Raw genomic sequence first — 25,423 nt, forward strand, 5'->3', positions numbered from 1 at the left:
ATCAGATGAACATATATGGGAATATGTTGACCACTATATACCCCACCTGTACTACATGCTGAAAGATAATAAAAACAGTTACCAACACATGCATACTCAACTACAGTCTGTACTTTTTACTTGGTAACAGTTTCAATTAAATTAAAACTAGTATCAGAGATAGACGTGGCAACAAGATAAAGATCATTGTTTTGAGCTGGTGAAAAGTTCAGTTAAAAGAAGAGAAGCAAATACTAACCTGACATAGACAATCTTTCCATTCTCAATCAATCTTTGCCATCCAAATGGCACTTTCACAAATTCAGTATGTTTTGTGTCAAAATCACTTTCTGGTGGTTCCTTCTTCTCTACCTTCATACAAGAAGATTGGATCTCTTTTTTCACACTATCTGTCTGCACCTTCTCCCAAAGACGGTTCTTTTCAGGTTCGCCTGACTGCTTGTTATCTCCAGTTTTCTCTCCTCCTTCTCCATCGTGTTCTTCAACCTCTGGAGTCTCTTTGCTAGAGTTCATCTTGTTTACGCAAAAAAGAGAAGTAAAGCACAGAACAGAATCACATAGTGCTTGATGGAATATATTGCCTCAGGAAGCCATTCAGAAAGTCAGCAGACAATTGGGGTGTCATTACTAAACTTTTATTATATGCCCATCTTTGATTGAACAGTCAGTAAAAACAGAATCCATTAGCCAGATTTCTCCATTGCTTCAAGGACAAGTTCACTATAAGAAAAAACAAATCATTTCAATTACACACTGAAGGAACTGCACGATGTAAATGGTGATTACTTGAAAATCATTTAAGCACAACTGAACTGGAAAATAAGGTGAAAGATGCTTAGGGTATTGTAGGAATAAGTACAAATAAGAAATACCGGAACCGGTACTTGCTACATTCACGTTAGGGATTTTGGCATGTGCCAACATTTTCAATACTTTATATGTTTGGAGTGAGATTACAGCAGTTGCGTTCACGCGAGTCGGGACCCACATCAGGACCAACTCTGTTTGTGCCAAAATCACGCTCTCATTCATAGATCTGATCCATAATAATTGCTATATTGAAATTATATCTTTTTTTTGTTGTGTTATTTATTCATGCACATGAACGGCAAAAAAGATTTTAAACAAGTCATTGTCAATGACACGTCCCCATTCTGTTCATATTTGAGTGACATATACATTCAAAGCAGATCATGACCGAAATGCACCTGCATATGTACAACACATTGTACTAAATCTGAACAAAATCCATCCATGCATGACTGAGATCCGGTTCCGGAATTGTGAAAATACGTGATTTTCGGTTTTAAAATGGCCATCATTCAGCTATTGTTAAGCGGATCATGAAACAAATGCAGATATCTATTTGTGACATGATGTACCATGTGTGTGTGAAGTTTGAACTTGATCAATCCAGACATGTCTTGGATACGGATCCAGAACTGAATTCTTTAACAAAATGGCCGCCAGTCGGCCATTTCGAACTTGATCCAAAAAAAATAAAATGACGTGCATCAAGGTCCTATTATGTTTAATGTATGTACCAAATTTGAACGAAATCCGTCCATGCATAACTGAGATCCGGGTCGGGAATGATGAAAATGTGCGATTTCAATGCATTTTCGGCCTTAAAGCGGCCCCCATTTGGCTATCGTTAATGAGATCATAAAACAAATGCACAAACATATTTGTGACATGATGTACCTTGTGTGTGTGAAGTTTGAACTTGATCAATCCAGACATGTCTCGGATACGGATCCAGAACAGAATTCTTTAAAACAAAATGACCGCCAGTCGGCCATTTCGAACTTGATCCGAAAAAAAAAAAGACGTGCATCAAGGTCCTATTATTTTTAATGTATGTACCAAATTTGAATGAAATCCGTACATGCATAACTGAGATCCGGGTCCGGAATGGTGAAAATGTGCGATTTCAATGCATTTTCGGCCTTAAAATGGCCGCTATTCGGCTATCGTTAATCGGATCATGATAAAAATGCATGTGCATATGTCCCATATAATGTGTGATGTATGAGTGAAGTTTGAACTTAATCGGTCCATGCATGTTCGAAATACAGGTGATCACGGACGCACGCATGCACGCACACACACACAGGGCAAAACACAAGTCCCCGTTTTCGGACTACGTCCGAACAGGGACTAAAAATAATTAATTGTATACATCGTATGTTGATGTAGCATTGCAAGGAAATACCAGCAGCAAATAAATAAGCATTGCTGGTGACGGTTTGCATTTATTTCATTCATTACTACAGCATCTGACCATATATACATATATAATACAATGATATTAGATATGCAAATGCCTCCATTATAGCACTTGTTGCATGTCCTTATCTGCAACAATGTTTGAGATGTTACACTTGTGTATATTAATGAGGCCACATGAACTCATTTATACAAGGCTGGTAATTAATAAACATGGATTTTAACCCTGAAGTAATCAGATCTGTGAAATATCCAGAAGCACCTATGTACCAAACTTCATTGAAATTTGATGAGTGGTACTCAAGATATCTGTAGAACACTTATAAATTAGTTAATTCATGCAAATTAGGTAATCAAATTAGTAAGCACATAATTTAACAAAAACTAAGCATGTATATAGCTTATGCCCACTGAAAGCATTGTGATGAAGCTACAGTATAGTCCGGGTGTAACCTTTTTACCATCACTTCCTTTCTTTTCATCACAAAATAATCAAAAACTGGAAATTTACTCAAATTTTGTCTGTTGGCTCCAAAATTGGGGTTCCTTTTCAGAAATATTTAACAATATAAAAAAAAAATTTAACTTACAATTTTTCAACAAATTATTTGTAGTAATTACTAATGTAACAAATATTACTGTAAAATCAGTATTAGAAGCTGCAGCTTCTAATAAAATGGTACAATGCAACAAAGGAGATGCTGCTTCTATTAGAGAAGATACACATACACTTCAAGCCAGCTTAAGGTAGAGATGCATGTTGGAAGACTATATTTTTAATTGGCTCTAATTACTGTAATTACACGAGTAAAATATAACTTTTCCCATCAAGTTGTATATCATTTGAAAGAGTTTTATTTAAACTTTCCTGTTTTATCGTTTACAATAATGTACTATGATACCATCTGTTTACCAGGAACATAATGGCTTGTTTATTAGTGTTTTCATTGAAAAGTTTTTACACAGTGCGCTTTGAAACATTCACATTTTATAAATCATTCACAGTTAACAGCCGCTAATTGGCAGCTCTATTGTTTCTGTTCCAGTGAAGACAGTGAAACCATACAAAGCCATTTAAATAGGATAGAACTGAATAAAACCCCTGAAAATTTCATTGAAAACAAATGAACCGTCTAGAAGTTAAATAGTTTTAAAGTTGAAATTTTGAATAAAAAATTAACTAAGATAATTGCCATTTTGTAAAAAAGTGATAAAAATGAATCATTCACTTCTTATGTGTAAAAGAAACTCGTAGAAATACACCATACACCGAAATTTGCTGATGTTAAATCGTCAGGGGAAAAAAATTAAATAAAAATATTTACAATTCGAGGGAAACGGATGAAAAAAATATATATTCATACAGTTATATAAAAATAGTGATTGCCATTGGATGGGTTAAGTCTAAATTTACCTTCCCTCAAACCTTTAAAAAATACTTTGTATGGCGCATTTTCCGCAATCCCCCGTAAAATGAGTCGTGTGAAGTTAGACGACCCGGTTGAAATAGGCCCTAATATTTGACTACACAGCTGGTATTTGCAGTTTTTACTACTCAATCACCCAAACGCCAGAGAAACAATTTTGAAATGAAGTCGCATTGGAAGAGAAACTATAGTAAATCCAGGCAGGTTTCATTAACTACAGACAAGACGGGTAGATGAAAATTAAACGAATCCTGACCTCTGGAAATGCCTCATTCATAGAGTGCTTTAGTACCAGAGGTTGTCGAGCACGAATGTACAACGTACTTTGGGACATCGCTACCAGTGCATGATAGCTGACAAGGGGTTTCCGATTAAGGTAACCAAAATGGCATCGCAGAGAATGCGAGATTTTTCCCCGAAGTGTTTAAAAACAGCATCTCGTTGCCTATTTTTTTCTGTTATTTCCAGGGTATTTTTTTTTTTTAATTAACCAAACATTTTACGGTTGTGTATTGTAACACTGAAAAGTTAGTTATCGATGACAGCTAGTTGTCCATTCCATCGTAATACACGGCACGGTGATTATTACAGTGAAACAAAAAATGTTTACTTCAGTATTAGAGTAAATAATATGTTGAAACATTTTTTAGCCCACAATGCAAAAAATGAAATCGAGCTGTCACTATCTTGTCTGTTTTTTTGTTTCTTTGCAAGGCTAGTTGATCACACCAGGACAGGAAGTTACACACCACTGCCCCGTAACCTAGGCCATCAACTCATTTGCATATAACATCAACAGTGACTTGTCAATCAAAGAGCAACGCAAACAAACTTTCAGGATTTTTAATCATATACGCGTGCCTCGGTTCCCAATATTTTAAAATTGTTTTTTGAGTATGATCCAACCATGGAACTATAAACCCCAGGAAGAACAACCACTTCGTTTCCTTTGAACTATGATAGTTGCCGCGATGTCGAATGTTTATTTTGACTGTTTATTTTGTCGCATTAAAAAATAAGCCGATTTACGCAAATGAACGTTTATCTCCGACTATCGGTCATTTTCGGAGTCAATCGGGTGACTTCGGAAGATCACATGATCGAGTTGTTTCGGTTATAGCATAAAAAAACAATGGCGCCAAGACAAAACACTGATAAATGAGCGACATTCAACGGGGAAAAAAAACACATTGCCACTTCTGGCGATCGAAGGGAAACACGGAATAAGTCGGGATATCTCGACAAGAAACAGCATATCAAACCCCATGTTTCGCAAACTTTCGCAACTTTATTTTTTCGAGGGTTGAAAAAAACAAGAAGTAATCTAAAAATGACATTGAAAATTATGAAAACTCGCTAAAACTCCGACCCGTTGCATGATTTCCGGTACACTGAAGGTCACCCTGCAGACCGACTTGTTTGTGCATGCATAGTGAACGTAATATTTTACTGCGCAGATATGAAATTTTTTTTTCAAGTTTTCAGTTTCCAGCAAAGTGGTTGATACTGGCGTATCGACGGCAACTAACATGGAGTATGACTAATGTTGTGGAAACAAAAGCAAAAGCACTGTAAGATAAACTAAAACAAAGGTTTTTTTAATCCTCTTAGTTTCGTTGTTCTTCCTGGGGTTTATAGTTCCATGATCCAACATGGACAAAGCTCCAAAATTTGAACACAATCTAGCCATGACTGAGTAAGAAAAAGCAAAAAAGAAATTCACTCCGAGTGCCCATGAACCTACATCTCTAACTTAAGTTAGCTAAATGTTAAGTCATACTATAAATTACATGTAAGTATGTCATAATGTAGTTGAGCTCTCTCAAAAATGATAAAAGTGAGACCTCTACTCTGTATTATATAAATATTCTGGGAGAAACCTGTACTCATCCTAAGCTGTCACTGGTACAGTAAACACTGATTACTGGTAGCCTAGTGGTTATGTACATGTACATGTACCAAGACACTAGACATTTTGAAATAACTAATTGTCTATAATATTGTCTACTGTAAACCTATGACAAAAAGGGTTTAAGCACCCTACCCTTGCCTGGGTGAGGGGCTACATACATGACCAAGATTCCTGACGCAACTATGACAGAACTTTGAATGTTGTGTCAGCTGGTACAAGTATTATAAAAATGGATGAATCACAAAATAGTTTATAATAGTAGAAATTTAGAGTTGACATCATTTAAATGGGTTAAGCTAAAAAACACTAGTATTCAAAGTACAAACCTGATTGAGTTATTCAAAAAAAAAAAAAAAAAACTGTGTACATTGAAGTATTACTGACAAAACAAGAAACACTGCCAGGCATTGTATTCATCCAGTGAGCAAATTTAAACTGCTGAAGCTATAATTACTACAAGTAACAGATTGTCATAAAAACAGGGGATTAACAGAGACAATTTCAAAATCCAATAAAATTCACTTTATCTTACTAAATTCTATAATCAATCATGTAATGACTGCCTGTAATACAAAGAATAGAGTATTCATCTTTCAGGGATGAATTGTAACTAACTCAACTCAATAATAAACCATGTTGTAAAAACAAAGGTATATAAAACAGTTTAAACAGAACAGCTTTCTTCAGTTGCCTCTCCCGAAACTGGCCTTTTAAAATATCCTCAATAATAGAAAATTTTTCTTAATATCTATGATTTTAAGTTTTGACAGATTTCAGTGTACCGGTATGTAAATACAGTTATATCCACACGAGTTATGACTGGTTAAAAAGATAAAGATCTCATAAACATGTCTTCACACTGGCAATTTTTTTTTTACAAGGGACATAAATGTGGTGGTCACTGTACAATGTAAACACAATGGCGCCGACACTAGAAATGTTTGGCAATGGTTTAGTCAATCATATATTTTTGTTTTTTGTGCACTTTTTCAATCAACCAAGCAGCAAATTCAAGCCCCTTTACACAGACATAATGTGTATAATAGTTGTGCTGATACAATGTACCCCCTTTAAAATGGGCTTTATGTAGGATTAATACCTTGCTAACAGCGTGTTAGTCTTCTTCAAAAGTTATGTTAGAGATAAAAGTTGGTAACTGCGAAATATTAAAATGGAATAAACATATAGATAACACATACCAGCAAAGCCAAAAACACTTTTCCAAGGTGCTACATATGTATGTGTTGAGTACTACATGCTAAAAGCAGGTACAGGAAGTGGTTTCATGGTTCCATGAGAAATCGTTTATGCAAACATGTTATTTACATAAACTTTGGATTTTTTTTCCCCATTAATCAAAGCTTCATGAATCAAATTACTTTTCTGGGAACTTATTTAGAACGTTAGCAATTATATATTTTAAGAGTGACACACATGTACCTCAAAAGAAACAGTTATGTTTTATTTTACAGTTTCTTGCGTAAATCTCTAATAGAGAAAGAATAAAATATTCTATAGTGATTTATGTACGTGCATTTAAAAATGTAATGACAACTTGGTTGTATTTTACTAACATTTTAAGTAAATAACAGAAAAATATTGATGGCTATAAACATTTTTAGAAGGCATACATGTATGACTTATTTTTGGGAAAATTACAGTTTAATTCCGTCTGTATTTGTTTTAGTCAGTTTTTTTTAAAATTCTGGTTTGCCAAAATTCTTAGAGTGGCTTAATGAGAAGCATTACAGTGTTGCTGTTTAGTTGGCTTCCTTCTTTCTTTCTTCCTTTCTTCCTTCTTGGTTTCCAGAATGTTTGCTTTAAAGGTGTATTCAAATTTTGTAAAATGATACCCAGTATTTTCTTAAACTTCATCAGAAAAATGGTTGTAATCTCACAGTGACACTAAAAAATTTGAAAAAACGATTACCATTTTAGAAACGATGAAACAATAATTTAAAAAAAACAAAATTAAATTAATACATGTACCTCATGAAATATTCCAATTGTTCATTTTTTGTTATAGCAAGAATAACATTGAAGATGGGATTAGTATTTGTGTTTATGTTACTCATTTATTTTATTTAAGTGTGGCCCAAAATCAAACACCACACCAAAAGTTTTTTTTTTCTTGTTGAAAATTTCAGGTCAAAAACTTTCTAAGAATTTACAGCTTTGATAGGTTCTGAAAATTATTGATTTGCTTATAACCATCAACATTTTCTGAGTAAAAAGACTGCTTCCTTAACCTTTTCACCACCAGACTTTCTCACCCGAATTTGTCTGCTCTTTTGAAGCTAACAGACAAATTTTGAGTCAATTTTCAGTTTTTACTCAAACAAATTTGGCTATTTTCATCCCAATCTTCTGAAAGAAAGTGTAAACTATAAATAGTACTATTTTGTGATGAAAAGAGGGAGCTGGTGGTGAAAAGGTTACGAATGTATTTATCTATAATTGGATGCGACATCATTTTGAGTCACTACTGTTAACTACATTGTATTTCAAATCTAGAATGGTGAAAATTGCCAAAAAGAAGGGGTGGGCGTTTGCCAGGAGATCCCCAGCCAAAAAAAAGAAAATTTGCGAAAATTGACAACACGCAGATCGAACTGCGGCAGGGAATAGAACGGCAAATGAAAACATGCAACGGAAATAAATGAACAATATGCAACACGAGAAGTAAAACAAAAATAATGTATTGCTTAAAATGTGACAAATAAACCAGAAGTAATAAACATAGTTGAACTCTGGTGACCTTGCCCTTTGTTATATAATATAATTCCCTTTATCATAGTTTGATTCAATATAAATATGCATTGTCATAATTTATTTTGAATACAAACAAGTTTTGGCGTTGAACCAACAGTGGGGAATCAGTCTAAATGTCCTTAAAAGATGTAAATATCTTACAAAAACATTGGTGCCTTATTTGTTTAATTATTTTAAGGGACATAATTTCCAGCTTTATTCAAAGTAGTTCAGATATTTTAGTATAAAAACAAATGTCTCATTGCAAAAAAAAAAGTGCTGCATTTAGATGTGAATAGATTCATAAAACATGCAAGATAACAGAAAATTTTAGCTGGCTTTAGCTTAGTCCAAGTATTTTGTACAGGTGTCTGTCAAAAATTAATGATTTACTGAGACAAATATGAACTGCCGCATTGTGTGACTACTGTATTATATAAAAAGTAAAAAAAACACCCTTTATGAATAGCTATCATGTTGCAAGCTCTGCTTTGTATGCAAATCAACTTAAATAGTTAGTTGGTGTCCAGTGGAGGGAGAAGTCAACAGTATTGTTGCCTCCTGAGAATCTACATCTTCAAACAGTGCAATCTTGCAAGTGCGTTTTTTAAACAAGCATTATAAAAACTCTATCATTCTGTTCTAATAGCTGAAACATATTTCTGCGAGTTTTCATTTGTCAAATGAACTGTTTGTCAAATACAGAATACATATATTTTAGAATAATTTTCTTTTTAAAATGTGGATGAAATGTTTTGCTTTTAATGTATTCTTTATGTATTGTTTTTGATTTGATAACTTTGCACTAAACAGATTTTCTATTAGCTTCAGATCTTGATCAAAGTTAGGCACCCAGTTCATAGGAGTGCTTATATTGATTTTCTGACATCTTGTTTTCTGTAAAGATTTTATTGGTACAGTACAGCTCAAAACTCGCTTACCAAAATGTTAGCCTGTCGTTAACGCAAGTCAACGTGATGTTAGCTTTGCGTTAACGCAGTTGTAACGCACGCTAAGGAGTGGGTAACGTGCCAGGGCGTTGGCATATTCAGTGTTAATTGCCTTGCAGTTGTTTCTATTGTTCGTATTCAAATTAGTTTTAGAGGGTTTTATTAAAACAAAAAGGAGGCTTACAATTGTATCTCGACGGATTCCGGTGATTTTGTATGTCACGTTTGTGATGCCAAAGCCAGGAAAGTTTAATTCAAGATCCGTGAAAAATTTGAAAGATGCGTACTATACTGAACACATTGTACCAGTATTATTCTAAGCTGGAGCACCGCTTTAAAATAAACCCAGCACATATTTCAGGGTGCTTGAATCGATATCTAAATTTGCGTCCTGCGTCGTGTTGTTTTATCTAGACGATTCTCAGTATCGAGCTAAAAAAACTGTTTATATACATTGTAAGGCAACGAACGGGTTAGTAAATTAGGTCATAGGATGCGCAAGTGTGGCTTTCAAATGACGCAAGTTTGGGTCAGTGAACTTTCAAAAGACGCAAATCTGAGCCAGGGACGAAGTCAAGAAGATCTCCTGTCATATCCAACCACAGGATTAATTATGCCCGTTGTTTTGTAATTATTATGTACTATTAATATTAAGAACGTGCCATTTTTTGGCAAAATGTTATGTTGTGTATAATCTACATCTTCAAACAACAACGATGGACAAAAATTTTCCCTTAATATACCTTTCCCTTCCATCTTTGATGGTACGGGCAAGGTAAAAATCAACAGTGCGGAATCATTAGAATTAGGATTTTCCCGCCGACAAATGCGCGTAAACTCAAAATGAATTAAAATGTCAGGGGTTAAACTGCGTAAAATGATTTCCGGTCTCGACAAATTACGAATCAACCGTCATACAAGATCAATAATAATTTACAAATTTACACAGTAAAAATTATAAAAATTCATAGCTGTTTGAAAGAAACTTCTCATATTTTTATTTGTACGTTCATTGCCATCTTCGTCAAACTCATAACCCTCAAATGTCTAAGTCGGCGTCACTGTAGCCGTCGAACAAAATCCCTACAACTTATTCCAGAAGTTCAGCGATATCGTCCCACACAATTTGGACTTAGCACTTTTAATCCACGGATTTCGCAGTCTGTCAGCTTGACACTTTTCATTCATGTCTAATCATAATAAAGAGACAAGAAAAATGGGGTCGCTCTGCTGGGATGGCACACAATTTGCTTTTGTTTACAGTCTAGCAATCATCTTTGACCTTTATGCATCTGCTTTACTGATTGGCTAAGAATGACATCACTACTAGTATTTCATCATAAAGATCAAATCGTGACTTTGCTTTCTTAACAGACTTGACGCTTATTATTCACGGTGAAAATTATCATTCAGCAAGTTCCGGCGGTTGGAATGTCTCACTATATGGATATCATGGTGGACTTGAAATAGGAAGTTTTTTTTTATCCAATGACAGAAGAATAGTTTTCACGACAGAAATGCAATAGCAGTGATAAAAGATGGTAAACAAGCAGCCTCTCGGCTGAGATAGCTCCGCTGTTAGCAATGCACATTTCAATTAAAGAACAGAAGATATCATTAGAAAATGAACAATATGCATAGTATCAATGCAGTGGGACTTGCTGTTTTCAACAAGAATTCAAAAATATCATTTTTCACCATAAATGATTATGGTTTTTAACAAGAAGAAAATATCACTTTTTACCAAAAATGACAAAAATATTCACCAAAATTAGAGAATTGACGATATCATTACAAAATGAACAAATTTGAGAGTGGTCCACATGTAGTACCTATATATGTAATATCAAAGCAACTGGACTTGTGGTTTTTAACAAGAAGTCGAAAATATCACTTTTTACCAAAAATGACAAAAATATTCACCAAAATTAGAGAATTAAAGATATCATTACAAAATGAACAAATCTGAAAGAGGTCCACATGTAGTACCTATATATGTAATATCAAAGCAATTGGACTTGCGCTTTTTAACAAGAAGTCGAAAATATCACTTTTTACCAAAAATGACAAAAATATTCACCAAAATTAGAGAATTGACGATATCATTACAAAATGAACAAATTTGAGAGTGGTCCACATGTAGTACCTATATATGTAATATCAAAGCAACTGGACTTGTGGTTTTTAACAAGAAGTCGAAAATATCACTTTTTACCAAAAATGACAAAAATATTCACCAAAATTAGAGAATTAAAGATATCATTACAAAATGAACAAATCTGAAAGAGGTCCACATGTAGTACCTATATATGTAATATCAAAGCAATTGGACTTGCGCTTTTTAACAAGAAGTCGAAAATATCACTTTTTACCAAAAATGACAAAACTATTCACGAATGACGACGGACAATCACTCATATGATAAGCTCCACTCGACAAAGTCGACAGCGGAGCTAAAAAGTTGTCAGTGTGGATCCAGTTATGGATTCGCAAGCTGCTACAAAATATTTATAAAGCCAAAATAACGTGATTTCAACCATTCTCCCAGGTACGGGTTTGTTGGGGCGAGATGCAAATCATAGATGTGTTTTCTATAATTAATATTCAATTCGCTGTATTATTTCTGTTCAGCAATAGCTTTGACATTTAATTACGATTATTCATATTACTATTATATCATACAAGTTGTATTTGACCTCAGACGTTATTACCGCGATCAGTGATTGGTTTAGAACCGATCTATCACAATTTGAGTTTTGTGTCATGTGACACTTGAGGTCCTCGCGCCATTGTTATCATTATTATTATTTTTACGTTTTGCTGTTGTTTCAAGCCGATGTCGATGTTTCCATTTCAAAGTTCAATAAATGTCAATCCTGACATGAATACTTTCCGACTTTGTGAATTGTCCCGACCTATATGTACAGTGGCTATACTTCAAGCCAAAACACAGCCACAGGGTTGCTACAATATTGCAACATTGCTTTCATTGTCGACGACGCTAAAGCCAAATAGATGCGACACTTGCTTAGCGGCTCTCCTTATACGATTTGCCTGAATCGTTTCTAAGGAAGCACAAACCAAACGGCCGGCCCTTTTTAGGGCCACGACATATTTCAAAAAGAGGACTACCGTTTCTGCTTTAATATTTTTTTTTATAGACTTGCTGACTGTTATGATTCTGAAAAAAATCAGTGGTGAACGTACTGCCCTGAAGGCAGAAAGCTGTCACAGCTATTTTGCATTCACCCCTTGTTTTACGCAATTAACAATTTTCATAAGTATCATGACAGACTTCAAGAAAGTCAACTGTTAATACAACCACAGTCAACGAATAGAAAATAGTTTTTTTGTTTTTTGTTTTTGTAGAAAAAGACCCCCTGGGCGTGTGCCCGGATATGACCTTAACTTCTTTATTGTGTCAAAAGTGGAGGGTGGGCGTTTGTCCAGGCATGGGCTCTTACCCGGATAAGTATGGTATATTTAAACCCCTTCATGCTGGCAAAGGTGTTCACATCTTTTTCTTTCTTTTTTTTCAGCTTTAGTCTATATGGTCGAACAAGCTAAAATAAAAAACAACCAAACATTTCAAATTAATGTAGTTTAAATAAAGTTGATAATATGCAACTCAAGAGGATTTCAATCAAGTTAATACCTGGTTCACAAACCATTGTAGTAGCGCCTTAAATTTAACAGTGCTTTTTTTACTGTGTCACCAGTTAACACCAGTGTAAAAATGGGGGTCCACGCTCAGACCTGAATTCTAAACAATTGTTCATCTGAACAAGCACAGTGGCATAAAAAGTGGCATAAATGCCTCTATCAGGAATTTGTGTTCACTTCCATACATGACGATGAGTGCTACACATACACTGGTCAGTGGAGTGAGTAGACTCGGAAATAATTGTATAATAATGAAGTCCTGCTACTGATTTCTATTTGGTAAGAGGAAAGCAATTTTACACTGACAGATGGAACCTCTCGTGATAGCTAAGTTTACAGGATTATTGCAGAAAAAGGCAAAAAATTAACCAGGTATAAAACTACTCTTTATAAAATGGAATAAGAGAATATAATAAAAATAGTTTCCTAAAAATAGTTACATTCTAATCTCATTAGAAGAAAAAATTATAAATACATGAAAAAAGGCATAAATTTAAATCATATCTAGCTTTCATATTTTCTGCTGATGTGATGGTAGATTACAGTAAACGGCATAATTATAACTGCCAGGAATTTTCATCATGATTTGATGATATTGAAATCAAAATTATGTAAATGTTACTGAGACTGTGTCGAAGAACCCCAGAAACATTTTCACTGCTACATATTTTCAAATTTTTTAACAACAATTTGTCTTTTGCAAAATCAAAGATGAGAATTTTACATTATGTAAATCTTTTATTAATTATGTATGGTATATTTAGTGTTATGGCTCAGGTAAAACTAGTTTCAGAGTGAAAATGACAATTGAATGCAACACAATACATGTATTGGAGAAAGGTGACAGAAAAGTTAATTCTATGTACATGTATCAATAACACCCAAACAAGAGATATTCAAGTGCTAAAATTAGACAAGCAGCCTGTCGGCTGAGAAAGCTCCGCTGTTAGCAATACACATGGCAATTAAAGAATAGAAGATATCATTAGAAAATGAACAAATCTGAGAGAGGTCCACATGTAGTACCTATATGTATAATATATCAAAGCAATTGGATTTGCGGTTTTCAACAAGAAGTCGAAAATATCAATTTTGACCAAAAATGACAAAAATATTCACCAAAATTAGAAAATTAAAGATATCATTAGAAAATGAACAAATCTGAGAGAGGTCCACATGTAGTACCTATATGTATAATATATCAAAGCAATTGGATTTGCGGTTTTCAACAAGAAGTCGAAAATATCAATTTTGACCAAAAATGACAAAAATATTCACCAAAATTAGAAAATTAAAGATATTATCATGAAATGAACAAATTTGAGAGTGGTCCACATGTAGTACCTATATGTATAATATATCAAAGCAATTGGATTTGCGGTTTTCAACAAGAAGTCGAAAATATCAATTTTGACCAAAAATGACAAAAATATTCACCAAAATTAGAAAATTAAAGATATTATCATGAAATGAACAAATTTGAGAGTGGTCCACATGTAGTACCTATATATGTAATATCAAAGCAATTGGACTTGTGGTTTTCAACAAGAAGTCGAAAATATCACTTTTTACCAAAAATGACAAAAATATTCACCAAAATTAGAAAATTAAAGATATCATTACAAAATGAACAAATTTGAGAGTGGTCCACATGTAGTACCTATATATGTAATATCAAAGCAATTGGACTTGTGGTTTTTAACAAGAAGTTGAAAATATCACTTTTTACCAAAAATGACAAAAATATTCACCAAAATTAGAAAATTAAAGATATCATTACAAAATGAACAAATCTGAGAGAGGTCCACATGTAGTACCTATATATGTAATATAAAAACAATTGGACTTGCGGTTTTCAACAAGAAGTCGAAAATATCACTTTTTACCAAAAATTACAAAAATATTCACCAAAATTAGAGAATTAAAGATATCATTACAAAATGAACAAATTTGAGAGTGGTCCACATGTAGTACCTATATATGTAATATCAAAGCAATTGGACTTGTGGTTTTTAACAAGAAGTTGAAAATATCACTTTTTACAAAAATTGACAAAAATTTTCACCAAAATTAGAAAATTAAAGATATTATCATGAAATGAACAAATTTGAGAGTGGTCCACATGTAGTACCTATATATGTAATATCAAAGCAATTGGACTTGTGGTTTTCAACAAGAAGTCGAAAATATCACTTTTTACCAAAAATGACAAAAATATTCACCAAAATTAGAAAATTAAAGATATCATCATGAAATGAACAAATCTGAGAGAGGTCTATGCAAGGTACATATACACCAAGTATCAAAGCATTCAGGCTTGTAGTTTTCAAGAAGAAGTCGAAAAAGTAAAACATTGACACGGACGACGACGGACAATCACTCATATGATAAGCTCCGCTCGACAAAGTCGACAGAGGAGCTAATAAAAAGATGATTTTCAAGGACACACACAAAGCAGCAGCTTTCATTATATGCCACACCCTCTGGAATTCTATCATAGTGCGTGTAGTTTTTTGCTGCCCAGTGTTCTCCCCAGGCCTCTGAAGCGACACGGTACCGTGACGCTTGGACACTCGGCCGTGATGCTTGCCCTTTGTCCGTGACGCTTGGTCACTCGCCCGTGATGCTTATGTTTTTGTTTACAAGTGTCAGTCTCGTCTTGCACGTATTTAAAACAATAACATTTATCAATTTAGGTAATCCCGCTTTCGTTAGCCATACAAAGACAGTGATAAAAACGGAAGTCTGCAATATGTTGCGAAGTCTTTCAAAGGTGCAGAGCCTCCAAATCAAACAAAAAATTAACTAGAGTAGCAATAATTTGCCCATTACACGCAACGGCAACAATGTGACAAAACAACTCACGGCGTACGTCGCGAAGATCAACCCCGATTTGCTGCACTCTGATTTGCTATCACTCAATCGCCGGTGACATTAATTACCCCAAAATTAAAAAAAAAAAAACAAGTGAAATTAAGTCGCATTGGAAAGAAAAGTATGAATAATTCAACAGCAGACGAAACGGGTTGAGAAAAAACTCTGACTTCTGGAAATACCCCATTCATAGGGTGCCTTAGTACAGAAGAACGCCGCCCTAAAGCGACACAATGCACGTTGCAACATTGTGACCAATGCATGCTGGGTTACTTACCAGGGGTTCTGATCGAGGTAACAAAGATGGCGGCGCAGAATGCATGATTTTCCGCGATGTTTAAAAACAACATCTCGTTGGCGATTTTGATGTAATGCCTATGATAATCGTCAATGAATCGTTTTAAAAGAAATTTGTGTATTTCACACCAAAAAGTCAGATACAGATGATTGCAATAGCAGCGGTGAATACCTGTCCAATGCAATGCCGTCAGCTGACAATGTTACGGTGATCGTAGGGTGATCGTAGTGTTGTACTCACAAGGTATATTGCAATGAAAAATCGCCAAACTGCCATTGTAGAATTTGTTTCTAATTAATGATTTATTAATTTCAACATATTTCGATATCTTGCCGACTTTATAAATTTAACCAAAAAATGTTTTCCCCCGACGTTTATATGAACCGACATTGACATGGGCTCTAAAACTTATACACAATGATGAACCAGTTACATCCATGGATAACAGTATATTCACTGACTGGCCTATAACACAAGTCTTTCAATTATTTTTCCTTTTTATGCTGTTCCATTTCAAACTTTATTTGACTTGATACAAAAACATAAAATACAATGCAGTAAAATGATATAAAATTTATCAGATATAAAAATATCTTGTCTTTAATTAATTGTAGATGGACAATATTTGTTGGGAAAAACTGATTATGCAAATAAGAAATATGCAAATTAGATGCATTGTTATGCAAATTGGCCGTGATGCTTGACATGAAGTCTGGGGAGAACACTGCTGCCATTAGAACTGATAATCAAATTTCTTTGAATTTTACAACATGGTTTTATGTTATGTTTTTGTTCACAAAACCTAGATAGCAAGCCATTGAGAATGCCACAGCTTCCTCTGTTCTTGTATTTTATAAGCCCCTGTTGTACAAGTGCATGTATTAGTTCTATGATGTGATGTGAACAAAATGGACTGCCGGACAATTTAACATGTGCGAGTCCAAATGTGTATAGTGAAATGTAAAACCAAATGGCTGCTTCATGAACCATCTTGGATTGGGTCACAACAGAGATAAACTTGTTGTGCTACATGTAGAATACAATTGTCTGTGAACCAAGTTCGAACCTACATGTAATAGGTGATTTTCCGTACAATTGCAAGATCTCGCAAGATGCATGAAAGACGCGCGTCGAACGTCTGCCGCAAAAATTGAACGATTTGATTTTGAACTAGAATTTCTTTATTTCGTAGCTTACATTGACCGGCCGATCCCAGTTATGTGGAGAAAGACAAGCAGCCTATCGGCTGAGATAGCTCCGCTATTAGCAATGAACATTTCAATTAAAGAACTGAAGACATCATTAGAAAATGAACAATATGTATAGTATCAAAGCAATTACAGTTATTTAACAAGAAGTCAAAAATATCACTTTTTACCAAAAATATTCACCTAAATTAGAGAATTGAAGATATCACGAAATGAACAAATCTGAGAAAGGTCTACATGTAGTATCTATATATGTAATATCAAAGCAATTGAACTATTGGTTTTTAACAAGAAGTCGAAAATATCACTTTTTACCAAAAATGTCAAAAATATTCACCAAAATTAGAGAATTGAAGATATCAACATGAAATGAACAAACCTAAGAGAGGTCTACTCAAGGTACATATACACTAAGAATCAAAGCATTCAGGCTTGTAGTTTTCAAGAAGAAGTCGAAAAAGTAAAACATTGACACGGACAACGACGACGGACAATCACTCATATGATAAGCTCCGCTCGACAAAGTTGACAGCGGAGCTAATAAAAAAAAATTATTTTCGTCAACAAATATTACATTGCACCTAATATTACATTAAGTAATTTCCATGTGTTATCAAGTTTAATATATAAAGTTTGAACATGAAAGGCCAGGAAATGTCAGATATATGGAACAGCATTCATTAAAATAAAAAGCATCAAAGTCTGAGCTTAACTTAACCTCAAAGCTGGCTATCAGATGGCTTTGCCTTTTCATAAAAATTTTGAAGTGATTACCACTTTCATCAATAATTTCAACTTATTCTTTGTAGTATTTGCCTAGAGTTGGTAATATGTGACATATTTATGCAGACTACCAGTACATGTATACTGCAAGACTATCAGTTTGAACGCACAGATGCATTGAACTAAATTCACAAGTCTATGTTTCAAACATTGTTCAAATGGGGACTAAATAAATAAACGAGTCTGACACTGTTTTTGCATTGGTTTCTTTTATGACATTCTATCGTACATGTACATGCATTTAGAATTAGGCATGAAGACATACAATGTACATGTACCCTGAAACAGATCCTAAAATTTTCAAAAAACAAATTGTCTATTTAAGTCATAAGTTTCCAATGGGATAATATTTTGTTTTTTCCTTGATGCATTTCACACTTTCTAAATAGATGCACACTACTTAAATTTGTCTTGCACTGTAACAGTTCTAGTACATAGCTTGCCTGGATCTGAAGAAGTGCCATGGTACAAACAAATGGATCATGAGTTATATACATAAAACGTGGTTTGCATCAAATGTTGGTGAATATCTTACAGTTTGATAAGAAACAATACTTTTATCATCATGAAATGTTAGTTCGTGAACTTTTTTGTTCACAAAAACATACATTTAGCCACTTTCACAAATATTCTATCACAAATGTAACCAGCTATATTAGGTTGTATAGGCTTGGTTGCCATCTTGGACGCAATCTTGGATTTGAAGGTCACCGCAATAACCGTTTGCGAGCACACCAACAAATTATTGTATCTTATACCATAGAGGTGCAAATAAACATAGTGAACTCAGTATGTAGAGAGTGCCTATTATGTGGGATCAGACCTTCGCTTATAGATCAGTGAGACAAGATTTCAACATGCACACACAACACATTATAGACGTACATTACTTGCCCTATTAGAAACACATCTTCAACAGAAGCGCATATACAGGTACATGTAAACCAAAAAATCAGATTTGTTGTACACTGAATTATTAAAGCATTACACATTTTGACCATAGAAACACCTCTAATTACATAAGTGCATCTGTTACTAAAGGAGCTAATACAGTACATGTATATACAGACAGTTAAGGAATATAATCAGTAACTTTGTAGATGAGAATTTATAACCACTAAGATGAGATGAAAAAAATACATGATTCATACGCTGCAGCTTGTACATCATAAACATGTGTTGTCAACGATTTATTTTTAGAAACAGCGTTGTTACAGACTTATTTACTTGCATATATTAATGAGTTACTGTGAATATATCATAAAGCGTCATAGTCACTGCATCGTATCATGTTAGATATGGTTCCCATGCCTGGTATACAAAAAATGTACAAGAGTGAATATACAGAAATTGTTGTGTCTGCAAAAGTTGTACATGCACTGGTTAAAAACTATGACAGTAAAAAATATTTTATGAAATTAAATATCATATCCATGTGTATTTGGTTCTGCACAAAAAGATTTTCATTGAAAAAATTAAAATTAAATGTTGTTTAAGATTACTTTTTATGCAATAAAAGTGGATAAGAATTAAATTAATTAGTTAATTTCCGTACTTCCCCGAGTATAAGCCCAGGGGGCTGAACATGTAAAGTCAGGAAAATTAGGGGGTGGGCTTATACTCGAGAACCACATCAGAAAAGATAATTTTTTGGGGGGTATCAAATTGTAACCCTTCTTCCCAAACTTGAAAAATCATCCAAATTACATTTTTCTTTCACAGCACCAGTTTCGGAGAAATATTACGTCTTTTTGATTTCCACAACACTTTTTACAATGAAGAAATAAATATGTTCATAAAAATACACACATTTTATTACAATACGGTTTACATTCCGTCTGAATTTATGGTGCAAAAATGGGTAGGGTCTGTGGGAAAACTGTCGAAAGCAAGATCTTTATCAATATCTTCGTTGTGGAAGTCGAAAAAGTAAAACATTGACACGAACGACGACGGACAATCACTCGTATGATAGGCTCCGCTCGACAGCGGAGCTAAAAATCATCAGTTTTAGAATATCAGCCTGAGTTTCAGGAAAGTGCATGAATTCAGAAATCCATTCATATTGTTATTTTTACCTTCTGTATGCTAATTGGTGACTGACAAATTTTAGCAGGCAGTAAACAGAAACCCAAGAGTCATTTTATGTTATTTTGAAAAAAAACAGTACATACATGTGGAGAAATGCTGGAGGGCAAACTGCATCTTAATATACTCTATACTTCTCAGTCCTTGCATGTTGATGCTTTACACGTTGGGATATACACTTGCATGTATGAATAGGCACATGTAAAGATGGTTAAAACAATAATCCAGAGATTAATAAATACTATTATTATACATCTGCCACCGTAACGCCACAAGTTACAGCGTGCCGTAATTTTGCGGTATTTTCATACAACCATATTAGGAAATGCGAATTCCAAATATGGAATGATTACGCGCGTAAGCGTCCTCTAATTATAAAGAACAAACAAATTCTCTAAGAAGTGAAGATATCAACATGAAATGAACAAACCTAAGAGAGGTCTACCCAAGGTACATATACACTAAGAATCAAAGCATTCAGGCTTGTAGTTTTCAAGAAGAAGTCGAAAAAGTAAAACAATGACATGGACGACGACGGACAATCACTCATATGATAAGCTCCGCTCGACAAAGTTGACAGCGGAGCTAATAAATAAAAAATTATTTTTGTCAACAAATATTACATTGCACCTAATATTACATTAAGTAATTTCCATGTGTTATCAAGTTTAATATATAAAGTTTGAATATGAAAGGCCAGGAAATGTCAGATATATGGAACAGCATTCATTAAAATAAAAAGCATCAAAGTCTGAGCTTAACTTAACCTCAAAGCTGGCTATCAGATGGCTTTGCCTTTTCATAAAAATTTTGAAGTGATTACCACTTTCATCAATAATTTCAACTTATTCTTTGTAGTATTTGCCTAGAGTTGGTAATATGTGACATATTTATGCAGACTACCGGTACATGTATACTACAAGACTATCAGTTTGAACGCAGTATGCTGTCGCATCGACCCTCGCTGCGCATCGGTCGATACTGCCGCTGTACTGTCTTCGTGCATACTTTGAGGTATCTTCGTAATAACCTTATATTATTTCCCGTGGTACTGTGAAGCAGGGTGCAGGTAGAGCCTTCAGTGCAGTATGTTCAAGTATGCATGTGTGCAAGTAAGTACGTGTGTATGTGTATATATATGTTCGAAATAAAAACAGCTAGTCTTCAAACTTGGTATATTTTTGGAGTCTCTATTCTTAGAAATCTATACAACAGTTACACTTGTAGGCAACTTGAATGTAGTACATTGTATTTGGTGTTCATGGCAATCTCCAAGAATGTATTGAGTGGGTTTAGCATAAGTATGTGTTTTAAGACAAAGGTTTTGTATTTTATTAATAATTGCTTTTTTTCAGATATACAGTATGTTATATTTATACAAGTAAATGCATTACATATATGTAGTCCCTGTGAATTCTCAAGTGTCAGAAAACGTATTTGTCCGATACACAGCCCATCCAAAACCTTGCTCATGAACGATGTTAAAGCGAATGGATGACCAAATGAATATATACATTGTAAGCATATGCGCAAGATGATGCATATATAAAGTGTGAACATGATCGGTTAGGGCATGACGGTAATACAGCTCAGGAACAGCATTCGTTAAAACAAAATGTCTGCAAAACCAATGGACATGCATACATGTATGTATCTATCTCAAGATGCATGATGCAATGTAATCAATCCAGGCATATCCGAGATACAAATGGGACACACACATGCACAAAAGCCTGTTTTCAGGGCTTTGTCCGGACAGGAACTGAAAATGAAAACATTTACAACTGTTCAATTTTAGTCAGTCAAAGTAGGCAACTGTGAAATATTGACCTTCAAAAAAATTCATCCATGAAGTCCACTTTTAACATGATAAAATTAAGGTCAAAGGCCTAAAGTATGGCTCTGAGTGCTGATATTGCATAACTAATTAAGAATAATTGTATTAAATTTTGCTATACATGTACATTTTCAGTATTCTTGAGAACGCAGGCAACAGCTGCAAAAATATTTGCATAGTTGATGGTAAAGAGCAATGAACTGTCAGAACTGTCAAAAAAAAAACCAGGATAAATCCCATTGATAACAATGAGATATTAATAAAGTACCTTAATTATTAAATGTTTACATAAATGAATTTCAAAAACTGTCAACAGTTTTTTTAACTTATTTACAATCATCTTTTCATACATGTACAACAAAATTGGGTATACATTTACTTCCCATTACAGGATTACAAGCTTACATGGACTAATACGAAACAGATTTGGTGCACTATCACAGCAGTTTCACCATTTCAGACTAATTAAAGTTATAAGTATATATACAATGTATGCAGACAGTAAACAGTGGATACTGAAGTGGGTACATACAAATGGGGTACAGTCACTTCGCCCGAAATCCACTTCGCCCGAACTCCTTTGCCTGATTACCAGTTCGCCCAATTACCGGTTCGCCCAATTACCGGTTCGCCTGTTTTCCTTTTCGCCCGGTTTACCGATGTTGCACAGTAGGCCTACTGGGGGTTTCGATTCGAAATGTACATCTGGTAAAATGCATTAAATTTACCATATGATCGCATTTTAGTCAGGGTTTTCTTGCCAATGCAAACACTGCAACTGATGTCCGCCATTGCGGGTAGTCATCCCCATTCACAATAGAGGGGTGGCCGACAGGCAATGGGACAGGTATGCATCAGCAGTCATACACAGATTTTTCACTTGTTTCAAATAGAAAAAAATGCACGTGGTTTGATTTCTATAATTTGTGGTAAGCTTTCATAATTGATTCGCTGGAATGTAACCAAAATACTAGCATTCTTTTTCTGGGCAACTATTCTATTCTTGTTGGACGGTGGTTTTCATTCAGATTTATGATGATGAACCATTTGTCCGTATTTATTGGTACATGTTTTCTTTCTTGGCATAAATTTCTAAATTTGGCGCCATATTTATATAATGAAATTTATTTTAAATTTCGACCATACTTTTAAATTTAAATAGAAACACAACATTGTATATAATTAATACAGTATTAGGGCCTGATTTAACTTAGGTGTCCTGATGTGATTGGAAGTATATTAAAATTTTGCTAAAGCAGTTATAATTTATTCGCCATAACTATTTTCAAATATTTTGTCTGGAAGTTTGTTTCTAGGTTGAGTTTTATTTTTTTCAAGACATTTTATCACTGAATAATAAAATTATTATTACATTATTTTTAAAAAAAGAATCAAAGATGTAAATTTTTAATTTGTATTTCAATTTCTACGTAGACATTCCATATGTAATACATGTACTAATATATATATTTTTGGTATTTGTGATTTCTTGTAATTGTCTTGTACAGTGTGTGTTTTTATATTGCTCGATTGTATTAGCACCTGGTGTGCTACTTTATTTTTATTCGAGGGTAAATAAATAAATGTAATATAAATGTAAATTATGCATTATATCTTTACTTTCACTGCTCCCCCCTTCCAGGAAACAAAAAGTTCATGCAATATTGGAAGTGAAACTGGGGAAAACAAACACAATACTAGTAAAATATTTCAAAAGTTTTTCCTCAACTCAATTTGTTGAATTGTTGTAGCTCTGTGTTTTACTGTGTCAGGTTACCAAAAAATGCTAATACTAAAGGAAAAATAAAGTTTTATCAGATTGGAATTACATTAAAAACAGAGGTTTACAATCTTATACAAAAAAAATGTGTTTTTAAAAGGCCACGGTGCATTTAACTAAAGGAACTACCACCATCAAACAAAAAGGTGTGACTGTCCCTCAACTCATTGTTTCCTCCCGATACACAAATGGTATGACCCACACAAGATGGCCGCAACGGTATAAAATTACGTAACTTCACGTTCGTCACCTTATAAAAACAAATTTCGACTTCTACGTTATCTTGTTTTGACTACACGTAAATACCAAACATACGAGGAATCAGGCGAACTGGTAATCGGGCGAAATGACAACCGAGCGAAACGGCAACCGGGCGAAACGGCAATCGGGCGAAACGGCAACCGGGCGAAACTGCAACCGGGCGAAACGGCAACCGGGCGAAATGGCAATCGGGCGAAATGCCCCCAATTCCATACAAATTCTAGGATACTGTATCATTTTACTTATGACTGTAAAATTTCAAAATATTGCTCTTTAATTCTTAATACGTGGAGATAGTAAAAGCAATGAAACTCTCCTTTCCACAATATGTGATTTTTTCATTCACTGTGAAATTTTGCATTTTGCAGGATAGCTGCAGATGTCTGCAACAAAAATTAACGATTTGACGTTAAATGTGAATATCTTTTTTTATAGCTCAATGTCAGATTTTTGAGAGGTGACTATTGCATTACTATTGCTTTGCAATACCCTTACTTTGCCAACATCAAAAGTGTATAGCATATTATTAAGTGTGAAAATAGCCATAATATACTTTCACGTTTGTTGAATCCCAAGTGGTATTTGACATCACTATGACGCTATGACTTTTGTTTGTATATCCTGTTTTAATGTTTGATTTCACAAATAATGCTGGATCTCACAGTGAATGGGAAAAATGGTTAATTGAATACACTGTTGCTAGTGAGTCAAACAATGTGAATGGGTCTACATTCTGTTTTCTGTTCAAATATGCCTCATACAGTGTTTTGACAAGCTAAATGATATAATTGTAGAAATCTTAGAAAGAACTCATGTGCCGAGAGTATCAAAGGCATGAAGTACAAATGTCACAGCCCACACTGTTCTTGTACTTGACCAGCTTAAATTTGAGATATACTGTATGCAAAAATGTACAAAAAATGACGAAAGTAACTAAGACAATCATCTTGAATTGAATTGTAACACAAATCAAAAAGGGCTAAAATTACAAATTTTCATCAAACAAAATGGGTGCTGGTCAGCCATATTATATAAAATCTTGACAAAATTTCAACTTGCATCTTTGTGAATTAATATACTGCCTCTGGATCAAATTTGAATTATCTTGTAAGTAATTGTATTCTCAAGTTAAAAGCAAAAATTAATAAAAGAAACAGTATTTTTGATGAACAAAATGAATACCAGTCGGCCAACTTTGAAAAAATCTGACGTGCTAACAGGTGTTAAACCATATTCTAAGTTTTAACAGAATTGACCGGCAAAATTTTTAGATAATGATCTACACATGAAATGAAGGTTTTGGCTTATTTTTTTGGGTCAAATATGGCCACCAGTCAGCCGTTTTGTATCTGAACGGGAAAA

At 34.1% G+C, this 25,423-nt stretch overlaps 1 protein-coding gene across 1 annotated transcript in view; it reads right to left on the minus strand.

Moving 5' to 3' along the window:
- LOC102801914 (uncharacterized) overlaps positions 1-25,423 on the minus strand; it is a 79,012-nt gene that overhangs the window by 19,786 nt on the left and 33,803 nt on the right. Inside the window, exon 2 of the mRNA XM_085495384.1 lies at positions 239-720. Coding sequence (XP_085351510.1) covers positions 239-513 — 275 coding nt within the window. The 5' untranslated portion in view covers positions 514-720. The remainder of the gene's footprint in view (positions 1-238; positions 721-25,423) is intronic.

The sequence above is a fragment of the Saccoglossus kowalevskii genome, chromosome 21 (genome assembly GCF_978046115.1).
Source record: "Saccoglossus kowalevskii chromosome 21, keSacKowa6.1, whole genome shotgun sequence".
Taxonomy (NCBI): Eukaryota; Metazoa; Hemichordata; class Enteropneusta; family Harrimaniidae; genus Saccoglossus; species Saccoglossus kowalevskii.